Source organism: Lampetra planeri, chromosome 8 (genome assembly GCF_965212315.1).
Source record: "Lampetra planeri chromosome 8, kcLamPlan1.2.h2, whole genome shotgun sequence".
Classification (NCBI taxonomy): domain Eukaryota; kingdom Metazoa; phylum Chordata; class Hyperoartia; order Petromyzontiformes; family Petromyzontidae; genus Lampetra; species Lampetra planeri.
This window is the reverse complement of record NC_136114.1, coordinates 14,897,021-14,923,607: the sequence shown is the minus strand read 5'-3', so window position 1 is coordinate 14,923,607 and position 26,587 is coordinate 14,897,021. Positions and strand designations below refer to the sequence as shown.

Below are 26,587 nucleotides of genomic sequence, written 5' to 3'. Positions count from 1 at the left end.
TGACCTTCAGTTAAATGAAAATTCGACTTTGTGTAGACAAGCATTGTGTCACATTTTTGTTGATAAACTAGGGGGAAATTAAAGTGGTCACATATTGACCGTGGAGTAATGGTGTTTAAAAAAGTACTTTAAGTGGGAAGTACTGGACTGTGAGTGAACTTGGACAGGGCACGTGATGGCTAGCGGTTGTGATGACCGATGGCCACGAATAATGAGTGGGCCAGCCAAGGAATCTAAAACACGTTCCAAAAGGACGTCTAACGTGAAGATGGAGTGTTCAAATCAGCTAGTGTGCGGGTCCTGGTGGACCATTACATTTGCAGGATTGCGAAAGATGGCTTTCATCCAGCAGTGGATTTGATCATAGCTGATGATGATGAATAATGGACAAAGTCACGTGAGCACGTTGCCCTGAGGCGCAATGACCTTGAGGCACAGAGGGCGGCCCCCAGCAAGTGCCTCCGGTGGCACCGTGGGGGAGATGGCCAGGTCTGCCTGCCCACCTCTCACCTCCGCACTCTCTCCCTCTCAGCAGCAACCCTGAGGTCATAAACCAGGGGATCCTGACCGCAGAGTACAAACATTCATAAAGCTGCAGCAAGGAGACGATATTCATTGTTGGTGCGGTGTCCTGTTTGTGTGTGTGAGACCTCTGGTGACCCACCTCCTCTTCCCGTTGCCACACGGGGGGGGGGGGGGGGCTTAATCTACCTTGACTGTTGTTTTGAACTGACATTTTTGTAATATTTCTTAGAGGTTGCACACCAATAGCCTGGCTCTGCCGATGGGACCCAGAAAGACGAAACCAGTCCCACTTTTTCCTCTGTTCGTGTGTTCCATAAGTTCCTCCCCCCAGCCGTCAGTTTAACTCAAAGCTTTCGACATGCTCTGTGAGTGACTGTACAGTAGTGATATAAACATTAAGATAATATCTACGTGCCTCTTCTTCCTCCATGATGTACTTATCACACTATCTTGTACGGTGTCTTGAGACTTGATAATATTTAGATGCTCTATACCAGGGGTTGGAAAAAATAAAATAACATGAGCCATTTTTTTTTCGAATTCGGTAAAAAAAAATACTCAATATATCAAGAGCCGCAATGCATGTGGTGAATAGTAGATGGTGGTCCTTAATCACGAAGCAGTCCTTGAAGAGCCGCATGCGGCTCTGAAGCCGCAGGTTGCCGACCCCTGCCCAATACATTCATATTGTATTTTAAGTGAACACTTTTACTTAACCCGATCACGTCATGCTCGTGGGATAATTGCGCACGTTGTCTGGTCAGTAGTTTTGCATCCCCACTCCCTGCCAAATTTATTTTCCTTTATTTGTATTCACAATCATCACCGTTTAATGTTAGCCTTCCTTATGAAATCTCAGTGCTGTCCGGATAGTGTTCATAGAGTTTCAGTTTTTTTCAGTTTTCATATATTTGGTATAGCCCTGTGAGCCATTCGGCTCTTGAATCGGGTGCAACCGCAACATACAAAAAACAAAAACATGAACAAGAAAACATCTTAAAGTGATTATGCACAAACAGAAAAATCCAGGAAAATACTGCAAAGTCTTCCAGAAAAAAAATCACCGTACACCAACGCTGTGCAAAAATCCCAGTGGGATGCAAGTCAAACAACAACAACAAAAACCACAAGACAACTTAGATTAAAGCCATCATTCTAACTCCGTACTACAACAAACAAACATGGCCAAACACAAACAATGCCTAAACACATACACTGTCGGTTGTTTGACATGCTTCTATTCCATGATTTTGCTGGCAATTAAACAGTATGTACAGTATTGTATATCACCAGACATTCAGCAGGGTGTTAACTCTAAATCAATTGGTGAGATATAGGGAGCGGGAATGTGTCCTTTTCAAGAGAAAAGTTGTGGCGTCAGCAATAATATCCTTCTTTAGTGACAAGCATTCAACCCCCAAATATGCGTCGGTTTCCCTTTGGTGATGCAAAAAAACCAGTTATGCAAGGTCATCATTGTTCACATTTTCAGCATGGGAACAAAGAATTGTGATATGATTGATAATATTCTATCGCCCTTTGTCAATCCACTGCTGGATGAAGGCCACCCTCTGCTGTGTTGGCCGTCAGGTTGGTTTGACCATAACTCACCGCGGTGTTCCGCGTGGATTGGTGAAAGGTGGTGGGTGGAGTGTGCACGACCAGAGATATCACTCGCTCCTGATGATAGCCGTGGCAAAGGAATCGCATTCAAGCCATCGGCTTCACAGCACCGTACGCTAACCACTGCATCACCACAACAACTTCACTGCCATTTCACATATTGGCTGTTACCATTACAGTATAGAAATGCAGGAAGTTTCAAAATATATATTTACTAGTCAGAAATTTGCAGTGTTCTATAAAGCAGAGGGTTTTTTTTACCTTTCATAGATCTGACTTACTGAAACGACTCTTTACCAACTTGTGTGCATTTTCATGCCAGTTTTTGATGATGTGGTGTAAACGTCTTAAGGGGCGTGGACCCCGTGTCCCACTTCGCTTTACGCTTTTATGTGAATGAGCACGTTTGTGGCCACCACATCTCTATGGCAGGACTGCTTTCGTCGTGCTACACGTGTGACAATACGTCTGCATTGGATAGTCTATTCAAGACGTCTATAAATAGTTTATCACGAGGCATAGCCAATCTAATAACTGTGAAAATCGGCGTAACCTAAGATGCAAATTGTCATGTTAAATTCTAAAACTATTTTTAAATATGGAAATTTTGCTGTTAAGATTTGCCTTCAAAATTTTATAGCTTGTCATTTACATGATTATACATAATTTGTCATCTGTGCGATTCCTGCATCTTGAATTGTTTTGCGTTCAGAAACCAGTTTTTCTGTTTCATGTACAATTATTTTTGTTTCTGTGTGATGCACTGTATGTACCTCCCACCCAGGTCTCTCTTGAGAAAGAAACGTCTGGTCTCAACGAGTTTACCTGGTTTAAATACCTGGTAAAAATAAATACAAAACTCATTCAATCATGACTTCTTGCTTCCTGTTTGGGATCTCACGTGCGTATGTCTTGTGTGTGTGTGTACCCGTGTAGTTTTTGTGTGGGGGTACTACGGTCGTGCCGTGATGAACGTTTTAACCGGTCCTGAGTCTCCCCTAATTCGACTCTGCCTCATTTCAGCAACTGGTGCCCCGGTGTGTAAACATACGCGTTGGGTAGACAAAGCCGGCTGGGCGTGGTGCTGCTCGTCACCCACCTCCTCGTGTTTTGTGATAGCCTCAATTGGTGCTAGCTAACACTGCTTGCACCAACAGTCAGTCAAACGGCTTTACCGCAGGCGATCTTTGTCTTGTTTTGTAGGTACTCCATCTACCCATTTGGGCGTCTGAAGGAGCTGGGTGTGCCTCATCCACGCCCAATGCCTTTCCTCGGAAACATGTTTTGGTTCCGGAAGGCAAGTCACACTAATCACCACGCAGACAATTAATGGCAGTAATTACGCGTGACACAATGGTAAACACAAAAGTGGTTTAATTTAATATGCACAGGGATTACAGCGTTCTGTAAACGCGACCAGATATTTCACTCCTAGAACACATTTTTATTACATCAGCCCTTCATTTTTTTTGCAGCTGTTGCATATCAAAAATGCATGTTATTTTGCCTTTTTCACTCGTATAAATTATTCAGGTACTGTAATCGGCCACTCTTGACAATATTTCACGGGTTTGATAAGCAATAACATCCTTTGAAATATATATTTATATTTCACTGGAAAACAAGCTCACGTTGGTGGTGGAAAATGGTTCCATTTTAAAGATGGGACCTCCTGACAAAAACAAAGCCTTTTCACAACCAGGATAACGGCCATCATTCTTCAACCCAGCAGGTGCTAAGTTATCCACGATTTCAGTTGATAGTCTTTCCCCATTGCATCCTCACGTAAAAAAAACATTAGTGCACATATGGAACGTATGACCTTTCCTGAGCAAGATATCTTTATCATCACACTGGGTAGTAATTTGCAGCACATTGTCAAGCCACTGCTTGATGAAAGTCTCCCCATGTTATGTACCATGCTGGGCATGAGGAATTTTTGACCATACTTCACCATGTTGGTCACTGCAGGTTGAAGAAGTGCAGGTTCATATCATCCATCACTGATGTTATCCATGACTAGGAATCGAACTGGGTTGACTGTCGTTATAGTGCAGTGCACTTACCGCTGTGCCAACACTCTCCCCTATTTCCTCTTGCATTGCAAGATGAACTTGTAAAGTAAATGGACCTTTTCTGAAAACCATACTCTGGCTTACAACACTACTTTGCAGATAAAAATGTTTATGTTAATTAAAACATGCTAATACAATTTTTGAATATCCCCTTACTGTTGAGTGTGCTTTTATCCTGCAAGTTGTATGTGTTGTACTTCTTCATCGTTTACATCAGTGGGTTTTTAAAAATATATTTATTCATGCAATTTACCTTAATCTAGATAAAATAATAAATTCAAGCTGTGCATACCTCTAAAAGCAAACAACACGAGTGTACGATGCAAATTAATTATAATTAATGGTAATTTCCATTTTAGTAATGACTTCTAAGTTCCTAGTAAAGCTTTTCTGCCCCAGGGATTTCTGGAGGGACTTGAGAGTCTGGTGGAAAAATATGGGAAAGTGTGCGGGTAAGTTATCATTCCTCCTTCACCGCAAACAAAGAAAATCTCAGACCCACGTGTTCACGTGTACATTTGTTTTGTCTATATTAATAAATAAACATTATATACTTTGTGTTTGACAACGATGTACAATCTCTGGTAAAAAAAAAACCTCGCTACGGTCATTAATTACTTCTCAAGATGCAAAACGAATAGCAGACTAATGTTGTGGACAGTGGCCTCTCTCCAGAGCGGAGAGAACAAGCAGAGATAAGCAATTATTGGCTTATGTTTAGAAAATTCATTTACAATACAGTGCTTTGTAGGGGTTGTTTTTTGTTCTCATATTTACTGTGTGGACATTAACCAAGGCAGCTTCCACCATTGGACAGCGAGCCACGATGTCCTGCCTGGTCATCCCCAAGCGAGTCACCTTCCCATTCCTTACTCTCAACAGTAGGTGTAGGTAAGTGTGCAGCCGGAAGGCCGGTGGCTATTCTCTTGGCTTCCGCCACCTACCATCCTCTGTGGTACAGAGAACCTGGTGGAGAGCCAACCCCCAGAACAGAGAGGCGCATGACACAAAATCCATCAGGTGCCCTAGCAGATAGAACCTCGGTGGACAGAGTCAAGAGAGGAGAGAGAGAGACACACGGACATACATCAACAGGTGCCCCATAAAAAAGAGACACGAGTGGGCAGGAGTCAACCACAGCAAATAGACACACAGCCATAACAAAACAGAGGTCCTTGCAGATAAAACCTGGTAGGCAGGACCAGCGAGAGACAATAGAGCCACATGCGCAAAGGTTGATGGTGAGATGTTTTTATTTCAATCTTTCTTTTGTGCCTACCAATTCGTAGAAATAGATGACAGTTTGACCAAGCTGGACACTTCCAGCCTTGAGTTTTTTTGAGCCTAGTGACCAAGGGAAGGAGAAGGCTGTTGGGGGCAGATCTTGGAGGTCACGTGTCTACTGTCCAGCAGCTGCAGGATGTGGTGAAACGTTGAAAGCATTGGCGTGGTGCGGTGGCATCGACGGCTTTTGGCCGTCAATACATCTTGATCTTGGCCCTTTTAATAATAATAATGCAATTTATAACGCGCGCCAATTTGCGGACGTAACGGCCACAACTCAGAGGCACGGAGCCAAGCTCAGAGTCGCTCGAAAGCGTGGTTATAGAGTTGAGTTTTTAAGTCTCTCTTGAAGGAGGCGATTGAGGTGATGCTGCGAATGTGCAGAGGGATAGCGTTCCAGACTGTTGGGGCTGCCACCGAGAAGTGGCGCGTAGACATGACCATCCTGGATCTTGGTATCAAGAGGAGGTCGTGAGTCGCGCTGTGCAGGCATCTGCCGTGTGCTGAGCTGAAAGTTGTCAATAATGAAGAAAGGTACGGTGGGCAGGCAGATGTGAAGGCATTGTGGCAGAGGCAGGCGATCTTGTATATGACCCTGCTTCCTGCTGTGCTAGGCCAGTAGCAGAGCAAAGGAAACGTGTAAGGGCTGTGTGAGCTGCGGCCTCGGCTGTGTCGACGTCGTCTCGCCCGTGCCCAGGTATTACTTTGGGCGGCGAATGAACCTGGTGGTGGCTGACCCCGACATGCTGAAGCACATCTTGGTGAAAGACTTCAACAACTTCGTGAACCGCATGGTGAGTGTCCATCACCTTGCCAGCTGCACTGACGAACGAGCCTCGATCACACGCGTGCACGCGCCAATGCGTTAATGTTTACGTGCCTGGGTTTATTATAATTTGTACTTTGACGATAATTTTCAATGTGAGTTCGTAACTCTTACCGGTGCATTACATGGTTGGATCGTGTGTTGATTGGCACGGTGTCTGACGTTTCGATGCATGCGCCGGGAACTTATTCAGAATCTGCATTGAGCTGCTCGCCTTCTCCCTAGATTTTATAATCAACACAACTAACAAAAACGCATCAGACCTAGGGAGTAAAGTGTGATTTCCGACAAAGTAATTTACAGTTTGTGTATGTGTATAGCGTCTGCATTCAGATGCATCTCAAAATACTTGCAATGATGGTAGGTGTGTTTTGTGTCTTGCAATAATGTCGACGTTAATGTCAACTGGGGTGGAGCAGTGGTGCGGTGGTTAGCGCCCTGCACTATGAATCCGACAACCTGAATTCAATTCGCAGCCATGGCCAACATCAGTGGCGAGTGATCTCTGAACCGGTTCCAGGCTCCCTCGGCCGCCAACAACCACCGACCCACTCCCCCGAGCGTGGCGAGGCCTTCATGTCCCAGTAGATTGACAGAGGGCCTGTAAAGTATTATTATAATAATTGTTATGAATCTCGTGTATCTTTAGTTAAACTGTGCATACCAGATGAGTATCAAAATAAAGTTGTAGCCCATGGCACCACTCCTATCGAGATATTTAACGTAAAAACTAGCAAGTGGTTCTTGTAGTTGTGGCGGTTTTTTTCTCTACCTGTGATTTTTGTATTTAATTAGTTTCGTTTTTCTCTGCAGGAAGCAGTCCTTTGAGATTTAATGATTTGTTGAAATGACAAGGCTGGAGGGGACAGCCAGTCGTTCTGCAAGATGACAAGGGGCGGTTACTGCGCGGCGCTATATCTCCTGTAAAATCTTACGACAGCTATGAGTGTCCTCGGCAGAGGACTAGTCAGGGTGTATATCGGCACGTTAATTACCGAAAACTCATTGCCAGCGGCAAACTACAGGCAGGTGTCCAGTAATTCTGCAGTCAAGGAGAGGCGCTCAACACAGACTAAAATACATGTGCAGCTCTTTTGTCAATCCACTGCTGGATGATAACTCCCACTCCACGTCATATTAGTTTTGGGAGTTATTAATCGTTTCACCACGCTCGTCAGTATGGCTTGGCGTAGGTGGGGCACGCATCGGCTTTGGAGCATAGTACAGTACAACAATTATTTTGCTTATACTGTCCACTGTAGATGACATAGCCCTGCAGCAGCCTATATTGACCTGACATGCTGGCGGTCGCTCATCTTAGCCCTGTCCAGGCTCAAACTGCTTAGCTTCCAAGATGTGATGATGATGGACGCATTATGTGTGATTTGGTAACAGGCAGCGTAAAACACAATGAGGCCAAATTTTAAAGGTGAATATTTAATTTGTGGCACGACCGACTTCCGCCGCCATCATATTTCCCGTGGCAGTGGCCGCGCTGAAATCTCGTTAACCCCCGCTGTCACGTGTGGCGAGCTCAGGAGTTTCGGCTGACCAGCAAGCCCATGAGCGACAGCATCTTTATGCTCCGGGACGAGGAGTGGAAGCACGTGCGAAGCGTTCTCACGCCCACGTTCAGCGCCGCCAAGATGAGAGAGGTGACCTGACCCCCACTCACTCGCACGCCAACTCGCTCGCACGCCCGCTCGTCCGCTCGCCCTACCGCCCACCCGCTGCGGCCTCCCCCTTGAGGCAATGTCTCCACACATCAGCTGATTTTACAGTAGATCTCGACGGCCGAAATCGTATAACGTCTTTAATTATTTATGCATTTTTGTCAGCTCGTTGCAAAGTCTCGTTATCGGTGAGGCCCAGATTGTTAATGCTCCACCGTTGGACTGAGGTTATTTGGCCTGGTCTTACACCCTAGCCAGATGTCTTGGAACAGGTGGGAGTACTCACACTTTACCCCACCATGCGTAACCTGCCGATCGCCTGACAGCGATGAACCAATTTAAATTGTTGGGTGGACAGAGGTGGCGGTGCGGGGGTTGGGGGGATTGAAAAAACTTGGCTAGCTGTTACATCTGCCGCGCCAGGAGATGGAATCTGCATTGCAAGTCGAGTGTGCGAACCATGGCACTGTTGTGGCAGCATGCTTATTGCAGGAACTTAGTTTTGTGTTTTATGTGTATTCTATATTATGGGGATGAAGCGAGTGTTTTGATATTTAACGCAGGTTATGTTGGTTCGGATGGAGCAGTGGCACAATCGTTGGTGGACTGCACTATTGACCCGGCGACCTGGGTTTGATTCCTGGCCTTGACTAACATTAGTGGCAAGTGATATCTGAACCAGTCCTGGGCCCTCTTCCCGAACCCATGTGGACCAGCACAGTGAAGTATGGTCAGAGAGCTCCCATGAACAACACAGCATTGGGAGGCATTCATTCATTAGTGGATTGACAGGGGGCATTAAATTATTACACGTATTATATATGAATGGAAGTTTGCATATTCTGCAGAATATATTTACAAAATTCAGTTTTTTTTCATAAAAATATATCAGTGACATATGTTATTTCATCAGCATCATTTATTGATGAAAGAACCACCTGTAGAAGCCCACTAACATGACTTTCACGGCAATTACTGCCTCTAATATATCCCGCGAACAAAGAGTCCTTGAATGAGACAATTTCCGCACTTTAAACCACGGTGCTGTTTTTACAAAACACGATTAGTAATTTTTTGATTGAAAATCGCATAAAGCAGCTGGTGTCTTAAGGGAGAGTCGCGCTTGTGAACAGTACAGTGCCTGTTGTTGTTGTTGTCGTTGCTGTGGCCTGCCCGGGGAGCGACGCATGCGCTTATCACAGCGCCATCTGTGCCGCGCCGTTTGCTGGGAGCTGATGACGGTGGTTTTTGCAAGCCGTGGACCTTTGATGGGAATCTTGTCTCTTATTGCAACAGTGCCACGTGGTGTGTTTATTTATTTATTGATGAGAGCTGATCTTCTAGCACAAAAAACGATGGAAGTTACACACATACTTAATTTATGTTTTTAACAGTGGGCAGTTATCAGCATGCCGATACCTGTTGCCTCAGATGGTAAAGGTGCAGCCCTGCAATTTGACTTGCTCACACCACTGCCAGCTAAAAGGAGCCCGAGAGAGTCCCTCTCTTGAGTAGTTTGGCCTACTCTTCCACACTGGCCAGCCATCTCAGAAGAGGCGGGAGTACTCTACCATCACACCACCCTCCAATGGCCTGGCTGTCGTGTACTCATTTATGCTGCTGGATGGACAGAGGCGGCGTGATTTAAACAGGTCGCCTATTGCTTTTACTGCCAATCCGGGAGTTCAAACCGGTGACCTCTGGATTGCGAGTGCAGTTCGCTGACCAATTACACCATGGCAGCGTCCCCTCACCGAAACGGACCGTGCTTGAATTGTCTTTGTACGGCGCGATTTCGCCGCGTGTTTTTATGATGCGGTGGGTGCGATCTGTCTGGAGCGCCGGCTGTGCGTCGTAGAATTTGGGCTACAGTGCAGTGGCGCAAGGTGATTTTTTGCTCGGGCTTTTGGTGGTTTATTATCACGGGCGGCTGGGCCCTTTGTAATACCCGCTTGTGTTTGGGGGCGCCGTGCGCCCTGCCGTGTCATGTGCTTGGCCGCATCATTCCCAGATGTCGCCTCTCATTAACCAAGCGACGGACACTCTGCTGGAAAATCTGGAGGCTCACGCACGGTTGGGCAAGGCCTTCGATGTCTGGAGGTTAGCATCCATTCAATGAATGATGCATTAAGCGGCTGATTGATGGGTGGGGCGATCATTAATGGATTGCGTTAACAAATACCTTTTTCTTTTTACCAGTACTGTAAGCATATATACGTAAATGGCATGCATGCTGCAATGTGTATTTGTGAGTGAGCGTGTGCGCATGTGTAATTTTCCAAAATTGCAAATTCATGAGTAATCGTTGAAATTTAATATCCCCCTAGATTGCATTTTTTTAAAGTAATTGGTTTGTTTTATTCTTTGCATTATTAAACCTTCCACATTTACATTTTAAATGGCAGCCAGATTTCTACGGTTGTTATTTGTTACCATGGTGTCTGCATAAGTAACGCGTGATTAATTTAACAAGCACCGGTTAATGGTGTGTTCAATTTACCTGCGCAAACATCATTTGCGAGCAAATGATTTTGCGAGTCGGCGAGGTTGCTTCGGACATAATGAGTCCGATCTAAATCCATTGCGCCTTTGTGACGCCAAAAAATCTGGCGCGTGGCGCGTTCTAAATTGAACGCGGGGAGAAGAAAAAAAAAATCTGCTTACGCGCAACCGAGTGGCGACTGTTATTCAGCGAGTTGTAAGCAGACACGAGAGGAAATTAAATCTCCAGCGCTGCTGGGTGCTGCGAGGTCAAATGCCCTCTCCCTGGAGCCCCGGCCTCGCCGATTCGGGACCACGTCGCCATTCCCTCGATACTCCCGCCGCTGCCGCCACCTTACAAGGGACTTCCCGGTCACTCGCAGAAGCCCAAACCCTACCCCCGTGTGTTTTTTCTCTTTTGTAACGAAGGTCTCCGTCGAAAGAGAGACATTTGGTCTCGGTGGGTTCTCGCCTCGTCGTCACTGGGATTTTCTTTCAGCAGATTGAATTTCCTACCGCTTTGTGTGGTGAAGGAAGACAAGTTGATGAAATATTTGAGAAGTTTTTTTCGGGGAGGGGAGGGCTGGGTTGGGGGGAGCTTACCTGTGTGTGATTTTTTAATCCATTGTTTTTGACTAGAGATGTGTTTGATAAATGATTTTGTTGTACTATGTGCATGAATTAAAACCCCATTCTTTCTGATTAAGCTATGTCAGGTACAAATTCTTTCTGATAGACGAGGCCTTAAATAAATGAGTGATCTTGCAAACTTTGAGATTGAGCTAGGGCACACGCACAGCAGTTTGCAGGTTCCACAAATACAAGTTTTGACACGTAAATAACCTTGGCAAAAATACGCAGAAATGTATCGGACATAATTCAATCTCGGCCAGTCGTGTGTCCGGTCGCTGCCCGGGAGAATTTCTCAACAGTGGAATAGGTTTCATGAAAGTGGATGACCTTTCCTCTTGAGTGCCGTGGTTTTGTTCTTCACACGTGGCCACAACTAGAGTGACGCAGTGCGTTGGAGAGGTAATGGGACGGCGGCAACACCGGTAAATGACATGGAGTGTGTGCGTGTGTGTTTGTGTGCGCGCGTGTTTGTGCGTGCGCACGTGTTTGTGCATGCGCGTGTGCCTGGGATGTGCCGCTGCCCCCCCCCCCATCCCATCTCACAGGTGCTTCGGCTGCTACAGCATGGACGTAATCGCAAGCGTAGCGTTCGGCATGCAGGTGGACTCGCAGAGGAACCCCGATGACCCCTTCGTGCGCCATGCCCACCTCTTCTTCAACTTCACCTTCTTCCGCTTCGCCATGTTCCTCATCCGTGCGTCGTGGTGATGCGAGCACTGCGGCCGTTGTGGCCCGAGCGCGTTGATTTTTTTGTAAACGCCATCCGACTAAGGTCGAAAGCGTTCATGTGGAAGCTTTGCCTATCTGTCTGTGGCGGGTGGTTGCCTTAGCATCTGGTAAAGGATATCCGATATGAATACAAATTTAGCAAGGGACTCAACCTTTTGATAACTGACCAAATTGATCAAAGGGTCATTGCCAGTAATCTCACGATAAAAACCAAAGTGTTAAATCTCTAAGCCTTTTCGGCCAAGGCGATGATGCCCTTGCATTCCCATGACATCATTGCAGGGAGTTTCCTGCCTTTGGGAGGCAGTATGTGAGGATGGCCACCACATTTAAATGGGCCCAAGTAATTCACAAAAAAAATATTTGCTAAAAAAAATCGTTGATTTATTGATCGAGTTGACGTATCGTCCCAGCTATAAACCTAATGGCTTCTTTAATCACACTTTGGGTCGGGACATTTTGACCCATGCCGTGGACATCCCTGCTCCATGGTGGCCGTGGCAGTGGCCGCGGACGGTCGGTAACGAGTGCGGCGAGCGCGCGTCGCTGCTCGTGTTTGCCTTCTCGCGAGCTCTCGTGCGCGCGAAGGCCATTCACCCACGCTCCCTGTGTCTTTGTCTTTGCGCGCGTGTGCGCGCGTGCGTTAATTGTGTGCATACAGTCGCCTTCCCGTCGGTGTTTATTCCACTGATGCGCCTGCTGCCCAACGAACGTCAAAAACGGCTCAACCGATTCTTCAAGCGCATCATCCAAGACATCATCAAAATGCGACAGGCGCAGCCCCCGGAGCAGGTGATGATGCGGATCTCCCTGGGTTGGCGTAGGGGGATCCGGTGTGAGCAGTGGGTCGGGTGTGTCGGTGATTGGTAGCTGTGGGGGTGGGAATGGGTAAGTGGCGGGCTGGTGAGAAATGGCAGTTTGGGGGTGGCAGGGCTGGTGTCTGTTTTAGTCATTAGAGCAAAAGAGATCAACAGACTTGCATTTTTGAGATTGCTTCCCTTTTTTTGGTGTCCTTTTCTCTTCCGAGTTCGCCTTGAGAGTGGGGTACAGTGCAGGCGGCAATTTCAAATACAACTTCTTCAGTTGAGCCGAGTTGGTACTCGGTTTGAGAGAATGCCTCTGGGATTACCAAGTCGGGTAGGGTTGGCTGCAAAGTGGCTGTGGGATGGAAGTACAACTATGGATTCCTGAATCTGTCTGTGTGGAGCTTTGAGTGTTATCCTCTCGAATATGTGGGTGGGGTTTCTTCCGCTACTTCGGTACCTCCTGCCAAACAGAGACAAATACCCGTTAATGGGATTGGCCAAACATCCAAATTACAGGACCATCTCAAGTACAGGGAAATATATATAATCTTCAGTCTCTGTGGGACTTACCTGGTTAAATATAAGCCCACAGGAGTCTCGTGGGGAAAGGGCTGTTAGCGAGCAACGATTAAAGCTCAAAAAGCAGACAGAATAGTGTGACCAGTCATACACCTGGCAATTCCCAATCGTTTACTAATTTTAATTCTGAGTTGATCTGGGGTAAACTAAACGTGAGATATCATTGGCTTCTGTTGCTGACGGTCAGGAATTGAACACAGGTCGCCTGGGTGGAAGGCAGTTTGTGGTGCGCACACCGACGCTCGGCAACAACGAGTGCACGCTCTCGCTCGCAAACCCGTGAGAGGGGCATGCGTACAGGTGGCTCATTCACCTTTTCCCTCTGGGGGGTTTGAGGAGAGAGTTTAAAGGTGGCTGTGCATGCGCGAAACCCCTCCCGTCTGCCGCTGTAGGGTGCTCCTAGGGAATGCACTTCAAAGGGCAGCGATTCCCACCGACGCACCCCGCTGCCATTTATAACCGGCGGTAGAAAACGCGCTGCGAGTTCGTCATTGCTCCGGCTTATGGCCTGACGTGTTTTTCAAGCTCGTGCGAAATAAGTAATTGCGTTACGTAAAACGCACCGCAGAGCAGTCAACACCATGTGCCACGCTGCCTAATTTAATGTGCGGCGCCAGCTGTGCCCGCTCGCACACGTGCACACGTTCGGAGTTACTCTCTACGGTTTTCCGAAGCCGAAAATCTGATGCGTGTGTCATTTGTGGAGAAGTTACGAGCGCATTTATTGACGGCTGCCCGTCAGCAAGGGGTGGGTTTCTTCGCGAGGTTTTACGTTGTGAACTGGGGTCTTTCTGTACTCTGTCGCCACATGCTTATCCACGCAGAACGAAAACCGCACGGATTTGTTTTTCGCGAGACAACCAGAATTTAACGAGTTAAATAATTTTTTTCCTATTTCAAATGCGTCAGAAATATAAATCAACCACAATGGCACAGCCCCAACGCTCCAAGGAAACACGGCGTCCTCATGGGTTTATTATGTTTTTTATGATTTATTTTTTATTTGTAATTCCCACTAACGAAAGAGAGAGCGTTTATTTTGTTCTTCGCTAGAAGTGAAACTTACGCAACCCCACATGAACTTTTGCAACAGCACACGACCTGTTTTTTGCATCACTCGCTGAGTCTGTAGCTCAGCTGTGCCAGATTTTGCAAGGTCGTATTTTTTATTGTGTGGTGCACACACAGACGTGTTTCATTGTTGATATGATGTTTAGTTTTTCTTCAAATTATATTATAATAATGATAACGTTGATTGGAACAATGGCCAACATCATTGGCGAGTGATATACGCATCGGTCCTGAGCTACCACTTTACAACCTGCACTTACCAGCGTGGTGAAGTATGGTCAAACAGCCCCCATGATTGACATGGCATGGGCAGGCCATCGTCGAGCAGTGTATTCACAAGGTGCTGCAAGTTACTTAGATCATTGTTGTGATATCAGCTCCGAGGCACAAAGTGAAACTTTTTCCTTTCTCATAACTAAGTATGAAAGCAGAGATTAATTGTCAGTTGGTGAATGACCCACAAGTGACAGCAGAGGGCTTCATTGTCCTTTAAGGAACTTTCCTACAACAATCACAAGACCTTGCCCTTTGTTGTGCAGGTGATTGAGTGCCCAATCTTTGTTCTCAGTGCCAGAAAAGGCCAAATTAAGTACAAAGCCACTTTTTATCAGATGAAAAAACTATAGCCGGGCATGGTAGTGCACACCTGTAATTTACTTATTTCTCGAGGCAATGATTGGTGGCTCACACAGGTTTGCGAGAATCCAAAACTCACTGGGCAAGGAGATGGGAGTACAGCAAATGGATCTTTACAGGCATTTCTTACCTCCTTGTACATGCGGGTTCTCTCTTAAAATAAGGAATTGGCTACACATCCCAATGCAGTACCCTAAAGAAAACAGTTTGTGAGACTCAGTGAGGATTTTCTGGATAAGTAAATTACATCTAGATTTGAAGCTTTCGTGACTGCAAGGATTCATATTCTTAGGTTTTTTTGGTAAAGTCACGTAGGTAAAACATTAAAAAAGTAAAATAAAATAAAATTCACGACGTTTCGGAGGCAACACAAGCTTCCGTCTTCAGGTGGGACCGTCACAGCCACGACAGCTGTATCAAGTAAATGAGAAATTGCAGGAGCTACCACTCCGTTTATATAATATGGTAAGGTGAGGCTTAAGAGGGTGAGCCTTTGTTATGGAGAGGTACGGTTTGTCACAGGTTGATTCACAAACCGTACCTCTCCATAACAAAGGCTCACCCTCTCAAGCCTCACCTTACCATATTAATAAAAAGTATGCGGCCCTTGCCCCACCACCTTCTCCAACCATTATATAAACGGAGTGGTAGCTCCTGCAATCTCTCATTTACTTGATACAGCTGTTGTGGCTGTGACGGTCCCACCTGAAGACGGAAGCTTGTATTGCCTCCGAAACGTCGTGAATTTTATTTTATTTTACTTTTTAAATGTTTTACCTACGTGACTTTACCGAAAAAACCTAAGAATAAGTAAATTACAATTATCGCTGTCGTCATCGTCGGCCATATTCAGTCTATTGCCGGACGAAGGGCTGCCCAAGTGGTCGTCATCTCTCGTGGTTCTGCGACGGAGCAAATTTCGAATAAATATGCAACATTGCATTGCAAATTATTCTTTTTGCAGTGTTATACCTGCAAGTTTCTGTCGTGTCTAATCGACATTCTGGCAATGTGGCTCAGCGGTTAAAATCCTGGTTGGGGTGTTAACTCAGCCCATCATATCTCTGGGTTCGACATAATGAGTAGCACTTTATGGGGAATTCAACCGTGTGTTGTTTTAAGAATAGATTCACCCCAGCGTGGGGGGATGTGGAATTCCCACGACTGGCTCATGGCAAATGTAGATGGGAGATGAGAACCCTTTGCAGTACTCAACTGAGCAGGAAATGACTGTTGGCTTTTCTCTGTTGATCAGAGAGCCTCCTCTTGTTGTGTTCATCAGTGCCTTGAAGCCACCTGTCGCCTTTTCTCAGCAGACTTCAGTGAGTAGCGGCACTGGGAAGGACAGACAGAGCGTGATCTCATGAGGACCCCAGAGGACCCCCGCCTAGGGGTCGAGCTCTTTCAGGGCCCCTTCAGGGGGCCCACAACTCAGAGCCACCCAGCGCTGAGGGGGTTGTTCACCTTTAATCTGCTTGACCTTGGGTCAGTGGCTCTCGGTTACATTTTTCAGCACATTAGTTACTTATCAGTTACAGTAACCTTTGTGTTGGTTACACACATTGGGGTGGCATGGCTTGGGAGCATGCGCATGTGTGCGCACGTGTCCGTGTGCGTTTGTGGTTGTATGGATTTAGGTGTTTGGAGTTTGGATGTGGTGTGTGTGTCTGCGTGGTTTTGTGGGAGTGTGCGTGTGTTTAGTGTTGAGACATGGTCTGCATGTGTCCGTCTGTGTGGTGTTGTGTGATTGCATGCGTGTGTGTGCAGTGTGGACGTGGTGAGTGTGGATGGCTGAGTGATGTGTGGAGTGTGGGCGTGGTGTGAGTGTGTGTGTGTGGTGTGTGGAGTGTGGACGTGGTCAGTGTGTGTGTCTGTGTGGTGTGTGGACGCGGCCAGTGTGTGTGTGTCTGTGTGGTGTGTGGAGGTGGTGAGTGTGTGTGTGTCTGTGTGTCTGTGCGGTGTGTGGACGTGGTGAGTGTGTGTGTGTCTGTGTGTCTGTGCGGTGTGTGGACGTGGTCAGTGTGTGTGTCTGTGTGGTGTGTGGACGTGGTGAGTGTCATGATGTGACCTTGGCGGGCTCGTTGTGGAGCCTGTCTGCCCGCCTGTCTGTCTCACAGAGTCTCTGATTTCAGATAAGCAGCAGGAGGGATGATCTGGGCGCACATTGACCTTCTCGCATCCGCCTGCCACGATCCATACAAATGTTTTAAATATCAATGTTTTCTTATCACAAATTGCAGGAGAGTATACTTCCACAACGGTAATTTGTTTCAACGGAATCTAGATACCCGTTGAGATGCTTTAAAATAATACAGTTTGTCAAGGAAAGCCTCACTAAGTACACACCTCCAATTAACACGGTTTGCTATGTACGGTACGAAAGAAGTTCAACATACATACATATCTAGCAGGGTCCAGCTGTTTCCACGCATCAAATACGGATTATATAGATACAACAAAGCAAGCCAGGTATGTTTTTTACAAACTGTATGAAGCCTTATATTTATTGTAAAATATGATATTGGCTTGACTCTTTATATTGCAGTATTGTGAGAGATGGCGACGGATTGGGGAGGCCTTCATCCACCAGTGGATTGACAGTTGCTGATGATGATGATGATGGTCGTATTAAATGGCTGAAGCATATTTAGGAAGAGGCTCGCCAATCACACTTGTACGACTGACGGATCCCAAAAAACGTAGCAACATGCGAAGGGACCATCGATGAAACAAGGAATGTTTCGTGACCGATGGCCGTACGTCCCGCAAGCCGGCGTTGTTTTGATGACACGTGGGTGGTCGGCGTAGCCACGTGCGTGCCTGCGTGCGTCTTCACAGGCGCTCGCTCACGGCACTTTCCCCGCCAGCGTGTGTAGGCTACACGGGGGATCTTTGTCTTTGTGTCCGTGCGTCGGAGCCTGACCCGAACTGTCTCACGCCGCTCACATTTACGCCACGGAGCTTTCATTCGCGGGGGCCTCGGCAGCTCTGAAAACAAACCGACGCTTTTGTGTGTGAAGTGGAGCAGTAGGGAGGTCGGAGTGTGTGGGGGTGGTGGGGGTGGTGGTGTGTGGGGACATGGAGAGGAGAGGGGCTCGCTTGTCCCCGCGTCCACACGTGCACACACGGACGGATGGACGCGCGCAAACACTCTTGAGTGAGCGAGCGAGCGGCCCGCACACACGCTCGCTTGTGAGAGGCGCCCGGCCATATGTCAGCCCGCGTCGCCGTCTGGGGGTGGGGACGCGGCGGTCGGCATAGTGATGATAATGCCCCCTTTGTTTACCGAAAAAAGGCAACAATTTAATTTTCATTTGTATGGGATTTTGTAACGCTGGGCTGGCTGTCCGCTGCCTGGCTGGGGCTGGTGGGAGAGGCTGACCACGCGGGCGACCGCTGGCACAAACTCGCACATTCCTGAAGTAAAATAAATTACTCGCACGGGCTGCGCATGTTTACACGGGTTCCAGCATTTGGGGAATGAATCAGTGCCGGGGTGAAAAAACGTAGCGTCCGAGCCTTCTAGGACTTTTGTGAAATAGGACTCGGCTATTTTGTGCCGGACTGCCTGTCTTTGTGTGGCTGCTGGTTTTGCGGCTTGTGGAGCCGCTCAAAACGAGGCCAGGGCACGCACGCAGCCCCACGGAGAAGCCGGCCGCTGGCCGGGCCCTGGTGGCCGCGCCGCGTCTCATCGCGCCCACTTGGGACGAGTTTGCACCGCGCGACGTTGACGACCCGTGAAAACGGGGACGGCAAACCCGCAGACTTTGTTGAGCTATCATTTGTGATGACCAGGTCGCTTCTGAAAAAGAGTGATATAGCTCAGTTGGCCTTACCTGGTAAAATAAAAATAGTTTAGTTTTAAACGCTGTTCGCGACGAGACCAACTGGCTCGGGTTTTTTTCCCCAGACGTTGTTTTGTTCCCGAGCCTGTACGGTTGTGGACCGCGCTGGTTATGATTATTTTGCATCTTACATCGCAGGGCATGCTTTCCCACCCTTCCTGCTCCAAGTAATGATTAATTGCATGGCAGTCAAACCCATATTTTGTCATGCTTACAGGCGGAATTGGACCAAGTTAAGGGAAATAAAGTGATTTATTTAGTTATTATTTGCGGTTATTGGCAACCAGGCCACATCAATCAATTCCGCTGCTTTTGAGAACCCGGTTGGGCGACTGGAGCCTATCTTCAAACCTGTGACCTCAGCGTTGCCGGCTCAGCGCTCTGACCTCTGAGCAACCCTGCTCCCCCGTAACAAAAAAAAAGTTGATGTTTAACTTCGTTTCCATTGTTGTGCATACTACAGATTGCCTGATGTTTTTGTTTTCATTTTTATTACCGCTGAACCACCCGGCTGTGACTTGATACCCGCTTCCTTGATTTCACCATCATCATCATCATCGTGAGGCGTAATTTATACTTCACCCTCGCGTGCGGCGGTGCGTGTGGAGGCGCCAAACCCAAGGGGTGTTCGACATAACGACGAGAGGCTCTCCGTGTGGGCGCGCAGAGGCGGCGCGACTTCCTGCAGCTGATGCTCGATGCACGAGAGGTGGCGCCCGAGGGCCAGGGTGGCGGCGACGGAGGAGACGCGGAGGGCTCCAAGGCGAGCTACGGAGACGCGGCCGCCCGGAGCGTGGCCGATGGAGAAGGAGGAGCAGGGGGCGACTCCAGCGCTCGGGGTGCGTGAGGCCGTCGGTGTGCAGTGAAAATGAGAGGGATATGGGCAAAGATGTTCCTCACCTAAAGTGGTTTGTGCCATTATTCTTCTTTCGTATGGCTGATGGTGATGTAAAGCAGCGACTGTAAATTCACATCATGAGACCTCCCTTGTCAGTACCAAAATATAAGATTCGGATTTTCCCCATTTTTCTGGAAACAAAACTTAAACCTTTTTACAAGGAATCATGTCTGCATTAACTAGAATACTTGTGGTCAGAATGCAAACAAAAAACACACTGATAATATATGCATTGTCCTTGAAACTGATTGGTCCACACCAGAGGCAGCTTTCTTTTGAGCCTCGTCTCAAACGGTGCTAGACCAGAGGACGCGAGACCACAAGTATCGTGGTTAATGCAGACATGATTCCTTGTAAAAAAAGGTTTCAGTTTTGCCAGAAAAAAGGGGGAAAACCTATTCTTATAAATTCACGTTGAGGTGGTTGAGCCAAATCATTGCGTCGGGAGTAGCGGAGTGGTGCATCGCTGATGTGATGATGATGATGACGATGCCTCCTTCCTGTTTGTGAATCGGCCACTGGGTCGTTATTTGTTCCATGATTCTGTTCTGGGTGACCACACTCGTACACGTGGGAGAGTTTTTAATTTCCTACGTGTCCTGCACTATGCTAGGGCACGGGACAGTGCAGCAAAATCCATTGTTGTACCGTGCCATGTTTCAACATCTGTCTGCCTCACCTTCACCAACCCGCACTGACCAGCGTGGTGAAGTATGGTCAAATATAACCCCAATGACCGCACGGTGTGGAGAAGCCCCACACACGGTAGTGGATTGACTAAAGTGCCGTACGTATACAGAACGTTGTTACGATACAGCGATGTGACGTGGATTTACGTGCTGTCTAAATACACCCACAAAGCACGCTGCTGTGCAAGGACGGGGCACGTGAGCATCGCAGCAGTGAGCAGGGACAGGGGAGGGATAGTTTTTGTCTGTACAGGTTGACTTGTTTTTGGCAAAACAAGTCAAGGGAAACGCCTCGCTAATTAGTTGCTCAGCAAAAACAACCAATTCCCTTGATGGCCCCTTACCCAGAATGCAGCTGAATCCATCCGACACCTGTACGTGCGCACCTCGGCTGCTGGGAAACACGCAGGTGTGTGGCTTCACAAGAATAGTTGTTTTTTCCTTTCCCGAGGATAAATTTAGAGAGCGGCCTACGAGCGAGCGGTAAACTGTGGCTCCCATGGGATGAGAGGTGTGCGTGCGTGCGTATGTGCGTGCGTGCACGTTTATCGGCAGCTCTCTACAGCTCTCCGACAGGTTTTTCCGGGTCGTGCCGCATATTGTCCGGCGGCACGATGTCCGACGTTTTGCTCCTCAGGAATCCTTCAGTTCCTGAAGAAGCACCCGGCGTGTGTGACGGCGAAACGTCGGACGTTTCGTGCCGCGTGTCTAACGTGTCTTCCCTCCTCGGCAGCAGCAGAAGGAGGCCCCATCGGGAGGCGCATCCACAAGCACACCCTGACGGACGACCACATCCTGGGCCAGGCCTTCCTGTTCTTCGTGGCCGGTTACGAGACGACGTCCAACACGCTTGGCTTCGTCTCGTACCTGCTCGCCACGAACCCCGTCTGCCAGACGCGCCTGCGCGAGGAGATCATGGGCTTCTACAAGCAGCATGTACGCCGGCACGTATACTGGCACGCAGCGCAGTGCCCACTCGGGGTCGTGCGCCACACCCCCCGTGGCACAAACACCGCGGGGACGGAATCGTGGGGAGAAAACGGTGGGAGAGGCAGACAACTTCCGCATTCTCCGGATTGTAAGACGCTCTGTGTGCAGCGGTTAGCGCGCTGCGCTATGAACCCGGCGGACCCGAGTTCGATTCCCACACACGGCCAACATCCGTGACGATTATCTGAACCGGTCCTGGGCCTCCCCTAAGGTCGACTCAGCTTCAATCGAAAACCTGGTGCGATGCGTAAAAACATTGGCGCGAGGAAGACAAAGGCGGCCGGGCGTGGTGCTGGCCACTCATTCCCTCGTGTGCCGTTACAGGCCTTCATAGGTGCTCGCTAACATCACTTGCCCCAACAGTCTGTTGAGGCTGTACGAGGGGTCTTTGTCTTTGTGTGTGACCAGATCTGTATGTAACTATATTGACACACCGGGCCCAGGTTTGGGGTGCGTTTTACTTCCCCGAGCGCCGTGTAACACGGAGGGTTACGCGTAAAAGCACCGTCTCGAGCGGTGTATGATTACGACGCGACTGACAAAGACCAGGGCCTTTATTGTCCCGCTGCCCCGATAAGGGGACGGTGCTGGGAAAAAACCGGGACACGTGGCAAACCGTAGGCGCCGCAGTCCACGCACGTACGCACACCTGCATCGCCGTGCCGCCGGACACTCCGCGGACGCTCTTCCCTAATCGCACCCCACCCACCCCACCCACCCCACCCACCCCACCCACCCCACGCACCCCACCCACCCCACCCACCCCACGTTATCTCCCGCAAAGCCCGTGAGAGCCACCTGCTCAATGGCTGTCTTTGGAACCTAATCACCCGCCCCGCTTGATTCTTTTGTGACTTTTTTGTTTTTCCTCCTACGACTCCCAAACGGCGTTTTCTCATCGCTCTCGGCCACAACAGCCGATGACACCAGGGATTTGGGTAACGCGAGCTGGCGCGAGAGACAAAGCCGCGGGGCGACTCCTCCCGCCCTGGCGAGTGACGGCAGCGGTCGGGAGGATGGCTCGAGGGCTGAGGTGGGGGGAGGTAGAGGGGGGGTAAAGAGGGGGGTGAGGTACAGGGGGTATGTGGAAAAGTGGACTCCTCCTCGCTCACTCCTCCTCGCTCTCGAGTTTCGCCGGGACGATGACGGCTCCCATTGTTGTCCGGCGCAGGTGCGGTCCCTCGAGTGGCGGACGCGGAGCCGTGCCCTGCGCCGGCGTCTCGGCCTCCCCCCCCGCCCCCCGTCGCTGTCCCCCTTCATCGCTTTGTGCGTCCGCATTATGTGTGCCGGGGGGGGGGGCGTCAGCGCGCAGACACACGGGTAACCGGACACCGCGTGGCCCGGCTGAGGCCGCCGTTGGAGAGCGACGTGGAGTCGGGGCAGCGGCGCCGTAGCCGACACCGCCGGCGCGGCTCAGCGAATGCCTCCGTCGCAACGTGGGGTGAGGTTTTATTGTGGCACTGGTGATACCCCCCCCCAACCCCGATTGGGCAATACCCGCTCGTTTCCGATGGGGACCTGGTTACTACGCCGGTTGCTACAGCAACAAAAATGTACAAAATAGAATTACTGAAAACTTGAATTGGGGCAGAGGAGGCTTGAGGCAGTGGGGGGAGAGAGCCTCAAAGAGTACCCGGTGCGGTGTGTGGTGAACATCCCAACTGGGGAGACAAAGGCGGCCGGGCGGATAGTTGGCCCCAACCCCCTCATAGGTGCTCATTTACGGCACTTGCTCCGACAGTCTGTTGAGGCTGTACGGGGGATCTTTGTATTTGGTGTGGATATTGAGGCAGGCTCTTTGACCGGGTCTGGTGCTTAGCGGGAGAAATGTGAGCGGCTACCTATCCGAAGGTTGCCCATCATCCCTGGGGGTTGACTCTGGATAGACTTGCCCCTACCAGAGGAACGTGGATTTCCCACCACAGGCTCAGGGTTATATACAGGAGATCACTGCTGCCTCATTGCTCAGCCAGCAGGTGAATCAATTTGACTTGAGTTTTTTGTAGGCAATATCAAGAGTGGACTTACCGGTCAATAAACCAAGGTGAATGGCAGATTAATAACACGGGTGTCCTCCCAAGTGATCTTCTCATGCGACGCCGATCCAACAATAACACAGCTTACCCTCGCCACTGCCGTCGCCAAAACTGTCATCGCCGCTCATCTCGCAAACCACAGGGAATCGCCTTCGTCCGAGCACCCGAGCGGAGGCAGACCGGGCCGTAAGCCCTGCCCGTGGCCCTGAAGCCGTGCTGCCAATAGCACCGCGGGTCCATTGCGATGCCGAGATCGACGTCCTCGGATGACGACGGCCAAAAATCCCCTGCCGCAGGCGACCGCCGCACGCGAGCGCTCGCACGCGAACAGTCGCTCGCACGCGTGCGTCCGCGTGTCGCGGGCAACGCGTGCGTCCGCGTGTCGCGGGCAACGATAAAAGCACCGCTTAAAATTAGTCCCGGCGTTTTATTTCGGTGCCAGGGTGCTGAGAAGGGGCAACCGGCACGCCGTCCAATAATGCCGGCTGCCAGTGCGTGCGCGCGTGTGTGTGAGCGGGCCGGCGCTAGAGATCGGCGGCCGTGGCGGCCGTGGCGGTTGCGGTGTCGGCGACGGGTTGGGCGGCTGCGTTGGGCCGCGACGCCTCCTGCCGAGGAGCAGCTGCCCCCGCGTCTCCCCCTGTCCACAGCTGCTCATTAGCATTTTAATGCCTCCGTCTGACGGCGGCTGCACTCCGCGCCTCCTGTCCTAATTAAAATCTCCCGGTCATTGTGTCCTCGGGGCTCAGACGAAAATTAACGTGGATTTAGACGTGTGTGTGATGTGTGTGTGTTTATGTTTTGAGTCAAGGGGAGTGGGGGGGATGCGTTGCGTATTACGATAACAAAAAGACAAAACGAGCGAATGAATTCGTAAACAGCGTCGCCTCCTCTGGCCGCGCCGTTTGAGCGGAGCTGCCGTCGCTCGCGGAGCTCTTCCACGTGGAAGACGAAGGCGCCGCTAGCCGCCGTGCCCGGCGTTGGTAGCGAGCTGGGGCCCGCCATGTCGCCCCTCCGCCGCGTCGGCTATCGCTATTAACGCGCCGCCAATTTGTACCTCTTTTGTTTGCCGACAAAAAAATCAACGCCGGCTGTATTTTACCAGCTGCTTTGTGGGGCGTTTGCGGGTGCACGGCAACGTGCCAGATGGGAGGCTGTCACCTTGCTCGCGCAAAAAAAATTAAGTAGCCGCTAACTTTCGATTTAAAGCTTTCGTGACTGCAGGGATTCATATTCTTGGTTCTTTCGGTAAAGTCTCCGATGCGTTAGCCGTGGCGAGACTTCGTCTGCCGCGACCGCGGCGCTTAGCGGCAACTCGGATGAAACGGCGTCTCGGTGGCTGCTGCGTGGCGATCGCGCGTTTGGTCATCCTTGTGCGAGGGCCGGCGAGACAGATGGCGGGGTGCAGTGAAGGCACGCGGGGGAACAAAGAGAGAGGGGAGAGGGCAAGGGCGGGGGGGGGGGGCGTGCTCGGGTGGGGGGTGTCAGACTCCCTCGCGGGACACCGCCACCAGACCCCGGGCGCACCCTCGCATTGTTGTGCCCTCGCGCCCAAACCCCGTGAGAAATCCGGGTCGGCGTCTCGCTATGCCCGCGATGGAATCTCTGCAACAGGCTAGCAGTGGAGGCGACCGCACACGACGCGGCCGGCTGTGTCGGGGGCCTGAGAACTGGGTCAGAGCGCTGAGCCGGTCGCACCAAAGTTGTAAAAAAAATCCAGGCAATCGCCCCCCCCCCCCCACTGTTTAGAAAAAGAAGAGGTGCTGGATTGTAGCGAGTTGATCGTCTCAGCCCGGTCACCAATGGCTACGTAAAAAAACAATGATGCTATATTTCGTTTTCGCTTAATTCCACATATTTGCAGCTTTGAGGATGACGCAATGCTCCGTCTGTCACGCGGGGAAACATTCGTAGCAGGGAGTGCGAGGATTGCAGTATCCCACGGTGTGGAGAGATGAGAACTCGGATGTGGTTCTCTGACGTCCTCTTACTTCGCCACGCGGTGATGCCTCGCCACTCTCTGCAACTGTGAGCACTTTTCGTCTATAACACCGTGGCCTTAAACAGAAAAATACACACGATGAGGTTTTTGGGCAAAATAAGAGTATAAAAACATAAGAATAGGTTTACGCCTTCTGGCAAAAAACAGGAGGTGTTAAGATGTTCAAACACAAAATAGAAATATTTTTGCAAGGAATCAAGTTCGCATTAGCCACATGTACCAGTGGTAAAGATGCAAGCAAACATACTCTGACAGTATATATGGCATTGTCTTTGAACCTCTGATTGGCCTACACCAGAGACAGCCTTCTTTAGGGCCTAGTCTCATCACCAGTGTCAGACCAGAGGACGCCAAAAGGCGGACAGCACAAAGACAATGCCACGATCAGAGCAGTGATAGATCGTGGCGAGCAGATACAGTGCAGCAAGAGTTGGGGACTGGACTTTACGGGGCCTGATGAGACATTTTTTAAATGTTTTCTGATGAACAGTTTTTTTTTATTGGAATATGAATAAGTACACTCATAGTAGTTATTGAGTAGCAGACAAACCCGTTATGGGTAGATCCGCTGTGGGGTTGGGGGGTGGTTCAATGAAACCAAAAGTATAAAAATCTCTGACTTTTGCAGAGCACTAAATCATCTGCCAAAGTTAGCAATGGGCGTTCATTGTACCGTGACATTAAACCGAGAGCACAGTTGGACTGCACTTGGCCTCTGGGCTGTGAAGATTTGTTACCATTTCTATACTTTTTATTTTTAAGGCCATGATGTTATTGACAAATGTGTCGTTATTTGTACTTGTGCACCACTGCCAATGGAGCAGCAGCAGCAGCACCAAGTATTTGTATGTTTGTACGTTTAAAATTTGAATCAAATATCAACACTGGGGAGACAAAGGCGACCGGGCGTGGTGCTGGCCACCCACCCCCTCGTGAGCCGTGCTGGCCTTCATAGGTGCTCGCTAACAGCACTTGCCCCAACCGTCTGTTCAGTCTATATGGGGGATCTTTCTCTTTGTTATGTTGTATACTTTTTTGTAAATGGGCTTAGCCAGGACGCATTTCTCGCTATTCGGAACGATGACCGGTGGACGAGACTGGTAACGGAATAGCAGCTAAAGGAGCGAAAGCGTGGAGATGGAGCGATGAGATCGGTTTACGCGCGGGAGTTGAGACGGATCATAGCGGC

The 26,587-nt window shown here is 49.5% G+C and overlaps 1 protein-coding gene across 1 annotated transcript in view; it reads left to right on the top strand.

Annotated features, from left to right (window-relative positions):
• The first annotated feature begins 735 nt into the window (after window positions 1–735).
• Window positions 736–26,587, top strand: part of TBXAS1 (thromboxane A synthase 1) — a 30,695-nt gene continuing 4,843 nt past the window's right edge. The window contains 11 exon segments of the mRNA XM_078597156.1: window positions 736–1,975; window positions 1,977–2,167; window positions 3,352–3,445; window positions 4,623–4,675; window positions 6,205–6,301; window positions 7,872–7,988; window positions 10,018–10,106; window positions 11,666–11,814; window positions 12,511–12,641; window positions 19,454–19,625; window positions 21,107–21,309. Of these exon segments, the coding sequence (XP_078453282.1) occupies window positions 1,949–1,975; window positions 1,977–2,167; window positions 3,352–3,445; window positions 4,623–4,675; window positions 6,205–6,301; window positions 7,872–7,988; window positions 10,018–10,106; window positions 11,666–11,814; window positions 12,511–12,641; window positions 19,454–19,625; window positions 21,107–21,309 (1,323 nt within the window). The 5' untranslated portion in view covers window positions 736–1,948.